The sequence below is a fragment of the Hyla sarda genome, chromosome 6 (genome assembly GCF_029499605.1).
Source record: "Hyla sarda isolate aHylSar1 chromosome 6, aHylSar1.hap1, whole genome shotgun sequence".
Taxonomy (NCBI): Eukaryota; Metazoa; Chordata; class Amphibia; order Anura; family Hylidae; genus Hyla; species Hyla sarda.
The window spans coordinates 303,537,941-303,555,458 of NC_079194.1; the positions used below are offsets into that span (position 1 = coordinate 303,537,941).

The 17,518-nt window shown below is 45.7% G+C and overlaps 1 protein-coding gene across 1 annotated transcript in view; it reads left to right on the forward strand.

Annotated features, from left to right (window-relative positions):
* The window catches only part of CTR9 (CTR9 homolog, Paf1/RNA polymerase II complex component), a 32,436-nt gene extending 15,335 nt beyond the window's left edge, over window positions 1–17,101 (forward strand). Inside the window, exons 8-25 of the mRNA XM_056527948.1 lie at window positions 3,449–3,556; window positions 3,642–3,878; window positions 4,890–4,979; window positions 5,058–5,186; window positions 6,180–6,363; window positions 8,851–8,939; window positions 9,021–9,206; window positions 9,308–9,395; window positions 9,652–9,800; window positions 9,911–10,027; window positions 10,900–11,045; window positions 11,138–11,209; window positions 11,849–11,984; window positions 12,461–12,601; window positions 12,688–12,851; window positions 13,127–13,211; window positions 14,521–14,636; window positions 16,051–17,101. Of these exons, the coding sequence (XP_056383923.1) occupies window positions 3,449–3,556; window positions 3,642–3,878; window positions 4,890–4,979; window positions 5,058–5,186; window positions 6,180–6,363; window positions 8,851–8,939; window positions 9,021–9,206; window positions 9,308–9,395; window positions 9,652–9,800; window positions 9,911–10,027; window positions 10,900–11,045; window positions 11,138–11,209; window positions 11,849–11,984; window positions 12,461–12,601; window positions 12,688–12,851; window positions 13,127–13,211; window positions 14,521–14,636; window positions 16,051–16,450 (2,637 nt within the window). The 3' untranslated portion in view covers window positions 16,451–17,101. The remainder of the gene's footprint in view (window positions 1–3,448; window positions 3,557–3,641; window positions 3,879–4,889; window positions 4,980–5,057; window positions 5,187–6,179; window positions 6,364–8,850; window positions 8,940–9,020; window positions 9,207–9,307; window positions 9,396–9,651; window positions 9,801–9,910; window positions 10,028–10,899; window positions 11,046–11,137; window positions 11,210–11,848; window positions 11,985–12,460; window positions 12,602–12,687; window positions 12,852–13,126; window positions 13,212–14,520; window positions 14,637–16,050) is intronic.
* The last annotated feature ends 417 nt before the right edge of the window (window positions 17,102–17,518 follow it).

Below are 17,518 nucleotides of genomic sequence, written 5' to 3' on the forward strand. Positions count from 1 at the left end.
GAGCGTTATAAGAGGAGCGGCTGATATCATCACATATGATGTAATATATAGAGATTATATCAGTACTGGAGCGTTATAAGAGGAGCGGCTGATATCACATATGATGTAATATATAGATTATATCAGTACTGGAGCGTTATAAGAGGAGCGGCTGATATCATCACATATGATGTAATATATAGAGGTTATATCAGCCGCTCCTCTTATAACGCTCCAGTACTGATATAACCTCTATATATTACATCATATGTGACTGATATCAGCCGCTCCTCTTATAACGCTTCAGTACTGATATAATCTCTATATATTACATCATATGTGATGATATCAGCCGCTCCTCTTATAACGCTACAGTACTGATATCATCACATATGATGTAATATATAGAGGTTATATCAGTACTGGAGCGTTATAAGAGGAGCGGCTGATATCATCACATATGATGTAATATATAGAGATTATATCAGTACTGAAGCGTTATAAGAGGAGCGGCTGATATCAGTCACATATGATGTAATATATAGAGGTTATATCAGTACTGGAGCGTTATAAGAGGAGCGGCTGATATCATCACATATGATGTAATATATAGAGGTTATATCAGCCGCTCCTCTTATAACGCTCCAGTACTGATATAACCTCTATATATTACATCATATGTGACTGATATCAGCCGCTCCTCTTATTAACGCTCCAGTACTGATATAATCTCTATATATTACATCATATGTGATGATATCAGCCCGCTCCTCTTATAACGCTTCAGTACTGATATAATCTCTATATATTACATCATATGTGATGATATCAGCCGCTCCTCTTATAACGCTCCAGTACTGATATAACCTCTATATATTACATCATATGTGATATCGGCCGCTCCTCTTATAACGCTCCAGTACTGATATAATCTATATATTACATCATATGTGATATCAGCCGCTCCTCTTATAACGCTCCAGTACTGATATAACCTCTATATATTACATCATATGTGATGATATCAGCCGCTCCTCTTATAACGCTCCAGTACTGATATCATCACATATGATGTAAATATATAGAGGTTATATCAGTACTGGAGCGTTATAAGAGGAGCGGCTGATATCATCACATATGATGTAATATATAGAGATTATATCAGTACTGAAGCGTTATAAGAGGAGCGGCTGATATCAGTCACATATGATGTAATATATAGAGGTTATATCAGTACTGGAGCGTTATAAGAGGAGCGGCTGATATCATCACATATGATGTAATATATAGAGGTTATATCAGCCGCTCCTCTTATAACGCTCCAGTACTGATATAACCTCTATATATTACATCATATGTGACTGATATCAGCCGCTCCTCTTATAACGCTCCAGTACTGATATAACCTCTAGATATTACATCATATGTGACTGATATCAGCCGCTCCTCTTATAACGCTTCAGTACTGTATAATCTCTATATATTACATCATATGTGATGATATCAGCCGCTCCTCTTATAACGCTCCAGTACTGATATCATCACATATGATGTAATATATAGAGGTTATATCAGTACTGGAGCGTTATAAGAGGAGCGGCTGATATCATCACATATGATGTAATATATAGAGATTATATCAGTACTGGAGCGTTATAAGAGGAGCGGCTGATATCATCACATATGATGTAATATATAGAGATTATATCAGTACTGGAGCGTTATAAGAGGAGCGGCTGATATCATCACATATGATGTAATATATAGAGGTTATATCAGCCGCTCCTCTTATAACGCTCCAGTACTGATATAACCTCTATATATTACATCATATGTGACTGATATCAGCCGCTCCTCTTATAACGCTTCAGTACTGATATAATCTCTATATATTACATCATATGTGATGATATCAGCCGCTCCTCTTATAACGCTCCAGTACTGATATAACCTCTATATATTACATCATATGTGACTGATATCAGCCGCTCCTCTTATAACGCTTCAGTACTGATATAACCTCTATATATTACATCATATGTGATATCAGCCGCTCCTCTTATAACGCTCCAGTACTGATATAACCTCTATATATTACATCATATGTGACTGATATCAGCCGCTCCTCTTATAACGCTCCAGTACTGATATAACCTCTATATATTACATCATATGTGACTGATATCAGCCGCTCCTCTTATAACGCTTCAGTACTGATATAATCTCTATATATTACATCATATGTGATGATATCAGCCGCTCCTCTTATAACGCTCCAGTACTGATATAACCTCTATATATTACATCATATGTGACTGATATCAGCCGCTCCTCTTATAACGCTTCAGTACTGATATAACCTCTATATATTACATCATATGTGATATCAGCCGCTCCTCTTATAACGCTCCAGTACTGATATAACCTCTATATATTAACATCATATGTGACTGATATCAGCCGCTCCTCTTTATAACGCTCAGTACTGATATAATCTCTATATATTACATCATATGTGATGATATCAGCCGCTCCTCTTATAACGCTCCAGTACTGATATAACCTCTATATATTACATCATATGTGACTGATATCAGCCGCTCCTCTTATAAACGCTTCAGTACTGATATAACCTCTATATATTACATCATATGTGATATCAGCCGCTCCTCTTATAACGCTCCAGTACTGATATAACCTCTATATATTACATCATATGTGACTGATATCAGCCGCTCCTCTTATAACGCTCCAGTACTGATATAACCTCTATATATTACATCATATGTGATATCAGCCGCTCCTCTTATAACGCTTCAGTACTGATATAACCTCTATATATTACATCATATGTGACTGATATCAGCCGCTCCTCTTATAACGCTTCAGTACTGATATAATCTCTATATATTACATCATATGTGATTATATCAGCCGCTCCTCTTATAATGCTCCAGAAATATATATTATGTGACTGCTCCTCTTATAACGCTCTAGATATATATTATATATGTGACTGCTCCTCTTATAACTCTCCCGATATGTATATTATTTGTGACTGCTCCCCTTATAACGCTCCAGATATATATTATATCTGACCGCTCCTCTTATAACGCTCCAGATATATATATAATATATATATTATGTGACCCGCTCTCTTATAACGCTCCAGATATATATTTTGTGACCGCTCCTCTTATAACTCTCCCGATATGTATATTATATCTGACCGCGTCCTATTATAATTCTCCCGATATGTATATTATTATATCTGACCGCTCCTCTTATAACGCTCTAGATATATATATGTGACTGCTCCTCTTATAACTCTCCCGATATGTATATTATATCTGACCGCTCCTCTTATAACGCTCTAGATATATATTATGTGACCGCTCCCCTTATAACGCTCCAGATATATATATATTATGTGACCGCTCCTCTTATTGCGCTTTGGCTCCTCCCCCAGGATTACAGTAAGGTTCAGCATTTGGCTCTCCATGCGTTTCACAACACCGAGGTGGAGGCCATGCAGGCGGAGAGCTGCTACCAGCTGGCCCGGTCGTTCCATGTACAGGTAAGGGAGGGGGCTCTGTCCCTTGGGTTGGGGGTCTCCTCGGGGTGTGTGACCCCTCTCACCGTTGTCATCTCTCGTATCTCAGGAGGATTACGATCAGGCCTTCCAGTATTACTACCAGGCCACGCAGTTTGCCGCCGCCTCCTTCGTGCTGCCGTTTTTCGGTCTGGGGCAGATGTATATCTACAGAGGGGACAAGGAGAATGCCGCTCAGTGCTTCGAGAAAGTCCTCAAGGCTTATCCCAACAACTACGAGACCATGAAGATCCTGGGGTCCCTGTATGCCGCCTCCGAGGACCAGGAGAAGAGGGACATCGCAAAGGTGAGAGGAGCACGTGTCTGAGGCGATGCAGTGTGTGGGTGGGGGCAGATTATCCCTGGGGGGGGGGGGGGACACAGTACACATGGGAGCAGATTATCCCTGGGGGGCACAGTACACATGGGAGCAGATTATCCCTGGGGGCACAGTACACATGGGAGCAGATTATCCCTGGGGGCACAGTACACATGGGAGCAGATTATCCCTGGGGGGCACAGTACACATGGGAGCAGATTATCCCTGGGGGGCACAGTACACATGGGAGCAGATTATCCCTGGGGGCACAGTACACATGGGAGCAGATTATCCCTGGGGGGCACAGTACACATGGGAGCAGATTATCCCTGGGGGGCACAGTACACATGGGTGCAGATTATCCCTGGGGGGCACAGTACACATGGGAGCAGATTATCCCTGGGGGGGGGGGGGGGCAGTACACATGGGAGCAGATTATCCCTGGGGGGGGGGGGGCAGTACACATGGGAGCAGATTATCCCTGGGGGGGGGGGGGGGGGCGCGCAGTACACATGTGTGCAGATTATCCCTGGGGGGCACAGTACACATGGGTGCAGATTATCCCTGGGGGGCACAGTACACATGGGTGCAGATTATCCCTGGGGGGCACAGTACACATGGGTGCAGATTATCCCTGGGGGGCACAGTACACATGGGTGCAGATTATCCCTTGGGGGGGCACAGTACACATGGGAGAAGATTAGCCCTTGGGGCACAGTACACATGGGTGCAGATTATCCCTGGGGGGGGGGCACAGTACACATGGGAGCAGATTATCCCTTGGGGGGTGAAGTACACATGGGTGCAGATTATTCCTTGGGGGCACAGTACACATGGGTGCAGATTATCCCTGGGGGCACAGTACACATGGGTGCAGATTATCCCTGGGTGGCACAGCACACATGGGTGCAGATTATCCCTTGGGGGCACAGTACACAGACAATGTGGAGCAGACAATTCTTGGGTAATTTCTCCTCATTCGGTGCTTTCTCTCCGCAGAGTCATCTGAAGAAGGTCACAGAGCAGTACCCGGATGATGTGGAGGCCTGGATCGAACTGGCGCAGATCTTGGAGCAGACGGATATTCAGGTGAGGGATTATACTATATTGGGTGGGGGTTGTACGTCTGATGTCTGTGACCTCTGACCTCCTTATGTTTCCTCCCAGAATGCACTCTCCGCCTACGGCACAGCCACACGGATCCTGCAGGAAAAGGTGCAGGCGGACGTCCCCCCGGAGATCCTGAATAACGTTGGGGCTCTTCACTACCGCCTGGGCAACCTTGGGGAAGCAAAGGTATATGGTCCTGGGGGGCGCTGTCACTGGGGGTAAACTTTTCCCGTGTCCTTTTAATCATGGGAAGTCTTAGTGTTCAGACCCCGACGGATCAGGATATCGAACCAGGAAAAGTCTGAGGAGCGCGTCTCCATCACATGACACAGAAAAGGGAGAGGAAGGCGTCTCCATCACATGAGACAGAGAAGGGAGAGGAAGGCGTCTCCATCACATGAGACAGAGAAGGGAGAGGAGCGAGTCTCCATCACATGAGACAGAGAAGGGAGAGGAGCGCGTCTCCATCACATGAGACAGAGAAGGGAGAGGAGCGAGTCTCCATCACATGAGACAGAGAAGGGAGAGGAGCGCGTCTCCATCACATGACACAGAGCAGGGAGAGGAGGGCGTCTACATCACATCACATGACACAGCAGGGAGAGGAGCGCGTCTCCATCACTTGACACAGCAGGGAGTGGAACGCGTCTCCATCACATGAGACAGAGCAGGGAGAGGAGGAGCACGTCTCCATCACATGACACAGAGCAGGGAGAGGAGGAGCGCGTCTCCATCACATGACACAGAGCAGGGAGAGGAGGAGCGCGTCTCCATCACATGAGACAGAGCAGGGAGAGGAGGGCGTCTACATCACATCACATGACACAGCAGGGAGAGGAGCGCGTCTCCATCACATGAGACAGAGCAGGGAGAGGAGGAGCACGTCTCCATCACATGACACAGAGCAGGGAGAGGAGGAGCGAGTCTCCATCACATTTGGTTTGTTTACTATTATTGGGAGGGGAGTCACTTCATATATCAGGAAAAAAATCTAAAAGTTCTAAAAAAAAATAAAATAAATCTAAAATCTCGGATTTTATTACTTTACAAAAATGCTATTTTTTAAATTTATTTTTAACTGTTAAAATAAAACAAAACTGATATAAATAGCGTATAACAATATGGTTCCCTATTCTTCCTCATCCGGCGCCATCCTCAGACTATTTATCATGTTTACAGAAATATTTCTTGGCTTCCCTGGATCGCGCTAAAGCAGAAGCCGAACACGACGAACATTACTACAGCGCCATTTCCGTCACCACAAACTACAACCTGGCCAGACTGTACGAGGCGCTGTGCGAATTCCACGAATCCGAGAAACTGTACAAGAACATCCTGAGGGAACATCCCAACTATGTAGACTGTAAGTTGTAGACCAGCAGAATAGTGAGTGCAGCTCTGGGGTATAATACAGGATCAGTACAGGATAAGTAATGTAATGTATGTACACAGTGACCTCACCAGCAGAATAGTGAATACAGCTCTGGAGTATAATACAGGATATAACTCAGGATCAGTACAGGATAAGTAATGTAATGTATATACACAGTGACCTCACCAGCAGAATAGTGAGTACAGCTCTGGGGTATAATACAGGATATAACTCAGGATCAGTACAGGATAAGTAATGTAATGTATATACACAGTGACCTCACCAGCAGAATAGTGAGTACAGCTCTGGAGTATAATACAGGATATAACTCAGGATCAGTACAGGATAAGTAATGTAATGTATATACACAGTGACCCACCAGCAGAATAGTGAGTACAGCTCTGGAGTATAATACAGAATATAACTCAGGATCAGTACAGGATAAGTAATGTAATGTATTTACAATGACCTCACCAGCAGAATAGTGAGTACAGCTCTGGAGTATAATACAGGATATAACTCAGGATCAGTACAGGATAAGTAATGTAATGTATGTACACAGTGACCTCACCAGCAGAATAGTGAGTACAGCTCTGGAGTATAATACAGGATATAACTCGGGATCAGTACAGGATAAGTAATGTAATGTATGTACACAGTGACCTCACCAGCAGAATAGTGAGTACAGCTCTGGAGTATAATACAGGATATAACTCAGGATCAGTACAGGATAAGTAATGTATGTACACAGTGATCTCACCAGCAGAATAGTGAGTACAGCTCTGGAGTATAATACAGGATATAACTCAGGATCAGTACAGGATAAGTAATGTAATGTATGTAGACAGTGATCTCACCAGCAGAATAGTGAGTACAGCTCTGGAGTATAATACAGGATATAACTCAGGATCAGTACAGGATAAGTAATGTAATGTATGTACACAGTGACCTCACCAGCAGAATAGTGAGTACAGCTCTGGAGTATAATACAGGATATAACTCAGGATCAGTACAGGATAAGTAATGTAATGTATGTACACAGTGACCTCACCAGCAGAATAGTGAGTACAGCTCTGGAGTATAATACAGGATATAACTCGGGATCAGTATAGGATAAGTAATGTAATGTATGTACACAGTGACCTCACCAGCAGAATAGTGAGTACAGCTCTGGAGTATAATACAGGATGTAACTCAGGATCAGTACAGGATAAGTAATGTAATGTATATACACAGTGACCTCACCAGCAGAATAGTGAGTACAGCTCTGGAGTATAATACAGGATATAACTCAGGATCAGTACAGGATAAGTAATGTAATGTATGTAGACAGTGATCTCACCAGCAGAATAGTGAGTACAGCTCTGGAGTATAATACAGGATATAACTCAGGATCAGTACAGGATAAGTAATGTAATGTATGTACACAGTGATCTCACCAGCAGAATAGTGAGTACAGCTCTGGAGTATAATACAGGATATAACTCAGGATCAGTACAGGATAAGTAATGTAATGTATGTACACAGTGACCTCACCAGCAGAATAGTGAGTACAGCTCTGGAGTATAATACAGGATATAACTCAGGATCAGTACAGGATAAGTAATGTAATGTATGTACACAGTGACCTCACCAGAAGAATAGTGAGTACAGCTCTGGAGTATAATACAGGATATAACTCAGGATCAGTACAGGATAAGTAATGTAATGTATGTACACAGTGACCTCACCAGCAGAATAGTGAGTACAGCTCTGGAGTATAATACAGGATATAACTCAGGATCAGTACAGGATAAGTAATGTAATGTATGTACACAGTGACCTCACCAGCAGAATAGTGAGTACAGCTCTGGAGTATAATACAGGATATAACTCGGGATCAGTATAGGATAAGTAATGTAATGTATGTACACAGTGACCTCACCAGCAGAATAGTGAGTACAGCTCTGGAGTATAATACAGGATGTAACTCGGGATCAGTACAGGATAAGTAATGTAATGTATATACACAGTGACCTCACCAGCAGAATAGTGAGTACAGCTCTGGAGTATAATACAGGATATAACTCAGGATCAGTACAGGATAAGTAATGTAATGTATGTAGACAGTGATCTCACCAGCAGAATAGTGAGTACAGCTCTGGAGTATAATACAGGATATAACTCAGGATCAGTACAGGATAAGTAATGTAATGTATGTACACAGTGATCTCACCAGCAGAATAGTGAGTACAGCTCTGGAGTATAATACAGGATATAACTCAGGATCAGTACAGGATAAGTAATGTAATGTATGTACACAGTGACCTCACCAGCAGAATAGTGAGTACAGCTCTGGAGTATAATACAGGATATAACTCAGGATCAGTACAGGATAAGTAATGTAATGTATGTACACAGTGACCTCACCAGAAGAATAGTGAGTACAGCTCTGGAGTATAATACAGGATATAACTAACCATTTTCTCTTCCGCTCAGGTTACTTGCGTCTTGGAGCGATGGCCAGAGACAAGGGGAATTTCTATGAAGCTTCTGATTGGTTTAAAGAGGCTCTTCAGATTAACCAGGTAGAGTCTGTTCTCCGCTCCTGATCTCGGGGTCAGGGGTCGTTCCGTGTAGTGAGTCTCTTCTCTCTCTCTGTCTCTCAGGATCACCCGGATGCTTGGTCCTTGATCGGAAACCTCCATTTGGCCAAGCAGGAGTGGGGCCCCGGCCAGAAGAAGTTTGAGAGGATCCTGAAGCAGCCGTCCACCCAGAACGACACCTACTCCATGTTGGCGCTGGGCAACGTGTGGCTGCAGACGCTGCACCAACCCACCCGAGACCGGGAGAAGGTCAGTGCGTCACATGACTGCAGAGATCCGCCATCCTTCACCCCCATAGCTGGGATCTGTCACTTATTGTGGAGAATTATAGATTCATCTTTCTCCTGCAGGAAAAGCGTCACCAGGATCGCGCTCTGGCCATCTATAAGCAGGTGCTCCGGAACGACTCCAAGAACCTGTATGCAGCAAATGGCATCGGTATGTGTAGAGCGGTGAGACCCAAACTACAACTCCCAGCATGCACTCCCCATGCTGTAGTACATGTGTTCTGCAGGGGGACACTTGCCCGACCCTTCTCTCCTCTGACATCCAAGCACCCCCCTTGGGGACTTTCTAAGCACCCCCCTTGGGGACTTTCTAAGCACCCCCCGTTGAGAACCACTGGTATACAGGGTATCTGGAGAACTTTTCCTTCACCAATTTGCTGACAGTTACGCACCCTTAATCCTTTTAGGGGCCGTATTGGCGCACAAGGGTTACGTGCGAGAAGCCCGCGACGTCTTCGCCCAGGTCAGAGAGGCGACTGCGGAGATCAGCGACGTGTGGCTCAACCTGGCCCATATCTATGTGGAGCAGAAGCAATACATCAGCGCAGTTCAGATGGTAGGTTAAGGAAGCGCTCCGCATGTCTGGGCCGCATGTCGTTCCCCCCCCCCCCCCCCCCCCCCCATACCGGACTTCACCGCCTCCATATTGTTCTTTTCCTCCCGTAGTACGAAAACTGTCTGCGCAAGTTCTACAAGCACCAGAACACGGAGGTTCTCCTCTACCTGGCCCGAGCCCTGTTCAAGTGTGGGAAGCTGCAGGAGTGTAAGCAGATCCTGCTGAAGGTAACGTACATCGGTGTCTATTCACTGACAGCAAGCGCTCATTGTCTTGTCATTGTTTTGCGCAGGGCATTCCATTAGAGAACTTTTTTTTTTTTTTTCTGCCCATATCCTGTACATTCACAATCACCAGTTCTGCAGCACTATCTGTTTTATTCCAGCACAACTGCATCCATGCATTTTATTACTGTAACTTGGTCATGTGATCGCCAGTCTGACCCATGGAAAATTACAGTGATAAGTGTCAGAGGAAGTGGTCAGCCCTGGGTCAGCTGGCTTCCTGTGGGCTACAGGATGACATCACCTGCTATCTCCCAGACCCCTCCCCTCCAGCTCTATCTATATACTGCTGCTGCTATATCTATGGGATCAGGATATATAGCAGTTATACACCTCCCCTCCAGCTCTATCTGTATACTGCTGCTATCTCTATGGGATCAGGATGTATAGTAGTTATACACCTCCCCTCCAGATCTATATACTGCTGCTGCTGCTATCTCTATGGGATCAGGATATATAGTAGTCATACACCTCCCCTCCAGCTCTATCTGTATACTGTTCCTATATCTATGGGATCAGGATATATATAGTAGTTATATAATGTGCGTATAGGTAAAATTTACCTTTTGCCTAACATTTGCAATCATTATTAATTACAAAAAAAAAAACATGCCTGCCACATCAGCTAAAACAGGTAAGCACAAGACATACACATAAACCTTTACATGATTTCTAATACTACCCACTGCTGCACAAACCTTTTTGTATTGTTATGTTATTGTCCTGTGGACTGTGTCAGCCGGACTGGGTCAGGACAAACTGCATTAGACAATTACTGGGATTCTTGATTCAGTATCTGACCTCTGACCTCGCAGGCCCGTCATGTGACCCCCAATGACACCGTTCTCATGTTTAACGTGGCCTTGGTGCTGCAGAGACTCGCCACCTCCGTGCTGAAAGACGAGAAGAGTAACCTGAAGGAAGTGCTGAACGCCGTCAAAGAGCTGGAGCTGGCGCATCGGTGAGCGGGGGCGACTATAGACGCCATATTGTGTGAGACGCCACCTAGAGGTCTGGAGAAGAACATCTAACCTGTCACTGTTTCCTCTGCAGATATTTCAATTATTTGAGTAAAGTTGGAGACAAGATGAGATTTGATTTGGCTCTTGCGGCTTCTGAGGCCCGGTACGTGATGTGATGATGGGGGTTATGGTGTGATGATGGGGGTTATGGTGTGATGATGGCGGTGATGGTGTGATGATGGGGGTTATGGTGTGATGATGGGGGTTATGGTGTGATGATGGGGGTGATGGTGTAATGATGGGGGTGATGGTGTAATGATGGGGGTGATGGTGTAATGATGGGGGTGATGGTGTGATGATGGGGGTTATGGTGTGATGATGGGGGTGATGGTGTGATGATGGGGGTGATGGTGTGATGATGGGGCCTATGGTGTGTATGTGATGATGGGGGTTATGGTGTGGTGATGGGGGTGATGGTGTGGTGATGGGGGTGATGGTGTAATGATGGGGGTGATGGTGTAATGATGGGGGTGATGGTGTGATGATGGGGGTGATGGTGTGATGATGGGGGTGATGGTGTGATGATGGGGGTGATGGTGTGATGATGGGGGTGATGGTGTAATGATGGGGGTGATGGGGTGATGGTGTGATGATGGGGGTGATGGTGTGATGATGGGGGTGATGATGGGGGTTATGGGGTGGATGTGATGTGATGATGGGGGGTTATGGTGTGTACGTGCTGCAGTTATGGGGGTACGTGAGCCCGGTGCCTCGTTATAATCGTCCGTCCTCCATGTTACAGGCAATGCTCCGATCTTTTGAGTCAGGCTCAGTATCACGTGGCTCGAGCCCGTAAGCAGGACGAGGAGGAGAAGGAGCTGCGCGCCAAACAGGAGCAGGAGAAGGAGCTGCTGCGCCAGAAGCTGATGAAGGAACAGGTGCGGGGTCCGGGGGTCATGAGGGAGAGATTGGAGAGCAAGGGAGGAGGGAATAACGAGAGGCTGTAGGGGGCGGAGAAGATGACTGGAGGCCGCGAGGGGAGGAGGGGCTGACTAGAGGCCGCGAGGGGAGGAGGGGCTGACTGGAGGCCGCGAGGGGAGGAGGGGCTGACTGGAGGCCGCGAGGGGAGGAGGGGCTGACTGGAGGCCGCGAGGGGAGGAGGGGCTGACTGGAGGCCGCGAGGGGAGGAGGGGCTGACTGGAGGCCGCGAGGGGAGGAGGGGCTGACTGGAGGCCGTAAGGGGTTTAAGGGGCTCATAGGAGGTGATAAGGAGCAAAAGGGAGGTGCAGGGCATAGAGGGGGTTACGAGTGGTGGGAAGTGGTGCAGAGGAGGAAACTGATGGACTTGTTTTCAGCAGAACCATCCGGAAGAGCCCCGGCCTCTGATCTTCATCACTGATCATTTATTTTGTAGGAAGAGAAGCGTCTGAAGGAGGTGGAGGAGCAGAAGAAGCTTCTGGAGCAGAGAGCGCAGTACGTGGAGAAGACCAAGAACATCTTACAGTTCACTGGGGAAATGGAGACTCCTAAAGAGAAGAAGCGCGGCGGAGGACGGGTGAGTCTCACCAGTCTCCTGTATACGATCTGCGGGCGGCCGCCATCTCCTGCGCCAATCGTCTTCATCTTCTCCTCTCCCCACAGAGATCCAAAAAGAACGGGGAGTTCGAGGAGTTCGTCAATGACGACTCTGATGAGGACCTGCCCTCCAAGAAGAAGAGAAAGAGGAAGGGCGGGAGCAGCAGCGGAGGAGAGGACGGAGGAGACGACAACGAGGGTGAGAAGAAGACCAAAAAGAGGAGGAGGAGGTAAGTGCCGCCATATACACTCCATACGGTAGGACTCTCCTACGAGGTGTCGTCTTAGCTGGGTTGGTGCCAATATGGCCGCTCTTGCAGTTTTGCATCCTTAGACTTAGTTATTCTGCATAACATCATCCCACCCCAGCCCCCGTTTCTGGCAGAATGATTGGAAACCTGGGTAACAGTTGCGCGACGCCCCCCATGGAAGCGGTATTAAGTGGTCGTATCTGTCGTCACCCGACTTTACTGATGGTTATCTCCGCCATTTTCTTCCTATTCAGGCCGCAGAAGTCCGGTGAAGGAGGATCAGATGATGACGACGATCGTCCTCGTGGTAAAAAGAGACCACCCAAGAGGAAGGAGAGGGTAAATAAGTGCCCCCTGCCGATGTGATGGAGGATATAATAGATGCTCTGGGTCATGCGCCCCCATCTGTCTGACAGCCGCCATGTGCATTTAGTAGAACTACAGGTTGGGTGTCACCCTAGTTTAGGGGTTATGTTGTGCAGGTATGTGCTTTCAAAACTATAACTCCCAGCATGTACTCCCCCATACCCTTATTCACTAGCACATGTATTCTGCAGAGGGGCACTTGCCCGACCTTCTCTCTTCTGACATCCAACAGAAGAAGCCATCAAGTTAGATCAGTGTTTCCACAACCAGGGTGCCTCCAGCTGATGCAAAACTACAATTCCCAGCATGCCCGGACAGCCGTTGGCTGTCCGGGCATGCTTGGAGTTGTAGTTTTGCAACAGCTGGAGGAGCACTGGTTGGGAAACAATCTTCAGAATACAGCTAAAGCTGTCAGGACCATGCTGGGAGTTGTAGTTTTGCAGTAGTTGAAAAAGATAATTCATGTTTAAAATGAGCATCTCCTGGAAAGCCGAGTGATTGCCCTGCTGGTGGCTGGTTCGGCACTCAGCTTTCCCAGTCACAGATATAAGAAAAGGCTAAAAGAATGTTCTTCCTGAAGTTTATAGGGAGAAGTGGTACTGTGCTGTGCAGGAGGGAAGAGGCAAAGAGAAGTTGTACTGTGCAGGTATAGGGAAGAGACAGAGAAGTGGTACTGTGCAGGTATAGGGAAGAGACAGAGGTGGTACTGTGCAGGTATAGGGAAGAGACAGAGGTGGTACTGTGCAGGTATAGGGAAGGGACAAGTGGTACTGTGCAGGTATAGGGAAGAGACAAGTGGTACTGTGCAGATATAGGGAAGAGACATGGAGAAGTGGTACTGTGCAGGTATAGGAAGAGACAGAGAAGTGGTACTGTGCAGGCAGAGTGATAAGACAGAAGTGGTACTGTGCATGCATAGGGAAGAGACAGAGAAGTGGTACTGTGCATGCATAGGGAAGAGACAAAGAGGTGGTACTGTGCAGGCATAGGGAGGAGACATAGACAAGTGGTACTGTGCAGGCATAGGGAAGTTGTACTTGTGTTATCAAGTGCTTTTGGGGAATTTACCCCTTACAGGAAGTTGTGTAGTCCTCTCATTGCCAGTGTAGTGGTGTTTCAGCAGCCCCCCAGTTCCTCCCTCTTTTATTACAGGAAGTTGTGTAGTCCTCTCCTTGTCAGTATGATGTTGTCTCAGCAGCTCCCCAGCTGGTTGGGAATCACTGCCCTATTGATTGTTGTGTTTTTTTTCCCCTAAATAAATCCCCATCTCTTCTCTTCTCAGCCGGCTAAAGTTGAGAGAACTCCGCCCTCCATGAAGGGAAAGATCAAGTCAAAAGCCATGATCTCCTCCAGCGATGACTCTTCAGACGAGGACAAGCTCAAAATTGCCGATGAAGGGTAAGAGTGACGCACATAGGACTTAAAGGGGTACTCCACCCCTAGACATCTTATCCCCTATCCAAAGGTCTTTGTGCAGCACCCGACGTTCATATAGAATGCTGGGTGATGGCGTTGGGATGTCAAAGGCACGCTCCCTCAATGCAAGTCTATGGGAGGGGGCCGCCACGCCCCCTCCCATAGACTTGCATTGAGGGAGCGTGGTGTGATGTCACGAGGGCGTGTGGCCGTGACGTCACTGTACAGTTCTATGCTGTAGCATTGTACAGGGAGAGCAGCGCTCTATTGGTAGAGCGATGATACAGCAGCAGCCGCCATTGTAACTCATCGGACCCCAGCGATTGTGCTGTGGGGGTCCGATGAGCACCAAAAACTAACTGCCACCTGTCTAATGATGGGCAGCATTCCGATTGCCGATGTCAGTCATTAGTGGAGATGAGCGAGCCTACAGTAAATTCGATTCGTCACGAACTTCTCGGATCGGCAGTTGATGACTTTTCCTGCATAAATTAGTTCAGCTTTCAGGTGCTCCGGTGGGCTGGAAAAGTGGGTACAGTCCTAGGAGAGTCTTTCCTAGGAATGTATCCACCTTTTACAGCCCACCGGAGCACCTGAAGGCTGAACTAATTTACGCAGGATGTCATCAACTGCCGAGCCGAGAAGTTCGTGACGAATCGAATTTACTGTAAGTTCGCTCATCTCTAGTCATTAGCCTTGAGGTCCTGGCTGCCAATAGCAGCTGTCACTCAGCGCCCATGGAACAAGCCCAGCTCATGCGCTCGCTTCATAGACCCGAAACACTCCAGGGTACATTCTGGTGCATTCAGGACCAGGCGGCAGGGGGCGTAAGGTGCTCCCTATTCTGACCCCACTATGATGTCTTTATAGTTTGGACTGTGGGGGCTCAGAGAGGGCTTCCTTTTTCGCTGTGATCTGTAGTTTTTATTGGTTACCATTTTGGCTTAGATCAGTTAAAAAAAAAAAAAATAAAAAAAAAAAAATGTTCAGACATAAGATGTGACCAATAATAGTTCAGATATTTCCACATGCAGCAATAGCAGATATTGTATTTATTTATTATTTTATTGTATTTATTTTATTTCATTTATTTAATGTATTATTTTATTCATATATTTAATTTATTTTATTTAATTAATTTATTACTTTATTTTATTTCATTCTAAAAATGGAAAAGAGGTGATTTAGAATTTTTGCTTTGGTGCGATTTTCTTTTTTCTTAATAATTTTTTACCATTTTTAGTTACTTTCTTTTTCAGTTCCCTCTAGGGGACTTGTATGAGCAATCATTCAATTGCTTATACAGGTCACGCTAACTAAGACAATCCTAACACAGTGCACGCTTGCACAACACACTAACACAACAATCACTAACTGGAAAACTTCTTGTGTCTAGAAACGCCCGAAACAGCAACAGCGACTCGGACGGCGGCAACTCCCAACCTTCCAAGAAGCGTATAATGTCCGACAGCGACTCTGACGGCGGAAACAAATCCGGAAGCGATGCCGGCAGCGGCCAAAGATCGCAGCAGTCCGGCGACGATTCCGATGACAACGCCACCTGGGCCCGCAAGAGACGGCGAGCCGATTCCGGATCCGACAACGAATCGGTCCGGTCGAGGCGAAGCGGATCCGGCGGATCAGATAACGAGTCGCGCGCCGCTTCCCGAAGTCCGGAGTCCAATCGAGACCAAGAGTCCGGCAACGAGGGATCGGCCAGAGGAAACGAGTCCGAAGCGGAAGCGTCCAACAACGAGAAGTCCGAGCGCGAAGGATCCGATGACGACAGCGACTAAAATGTGGAAACTTTATTGTAATATATTTAATGTAAATAAAAAAAATGAAAAAAACAAATACATGTAAAAAAAAAAAGAAAAAATTTGAATTTTTGAAAACTACCGAATCTGGGGCAGAAATTTTCTTGAAGTTTCAGCAGTAAATTTGACTCTGACCCTTTGGCGATTTGTAATATCCCAGTGTTATTACGTCTGACTGTTATTTCAGCAGTTTTTTTTTGTTTTGTTTTTTTTACGTGCTGCCTCAGGTTTTTTTTTTTTTTTTTTCCGAAAGTAATTTTTTTTTGTTTTTTAAGCGCAACTACATCTCTGAACTCTGCTTTACCAGTTTAGTCCTGATATAATGTTAAGTAGCCTTGCAAAAAAAAAATTTCAATTTCTTTTATTTTTTCAAAATTTTTGTCTTCTCCAATCACATCCAAAGCTGCATTTACACTAAAGTTGGAGAACCTCTCTGCTGCCCCCTGCTGGAGCAGTGTTGGTATAGGAGAATGCTTTTCAGTGCATTAACAACCTGGATCTGGGCCTTTTTGCTGAATTATTGTTGCAGGTTTGGATGTGACTGGAGTATAAATTATAGTGGTCCTCATGGTGTCCGTAGATTGACTCCCCAAGACAGTACAGCAGTGTTTCCCATCCAGTGCACCTCCAGCTGTTACAAAACTACAACTCCCAGCATGCCCGGACAGCCTTCGGCTGTCCGGGCATGCTGGGAGTTGTAGTTTTGCAACAGCTGGAGGCGCACTGGATGGGAAACACTGCTGTAGTAGACTGTGTAGAATTAATCTGCACATTGATTGACCCAACACTGATATAATATTGTCGCACGGAAGGTTCACAGATGTTGCGTTTTTTTATTTGAATTACGTTGTTCTAGAACATATAGAAATCTTTGCTTAGAACGTTATTTTGTGCATCTTGTTCCAGCGAAAAACTTTACAACGATTTATAACCTAAAGGGAAAATGTTCTGATATCCATTAAAATGTAAAAAAGGCTTTTCATTTATTAAATGTTACTTTTTCCATGGTGACTTATTGTTTGTGTTTTGTTGTTTGTGTGAACCTGT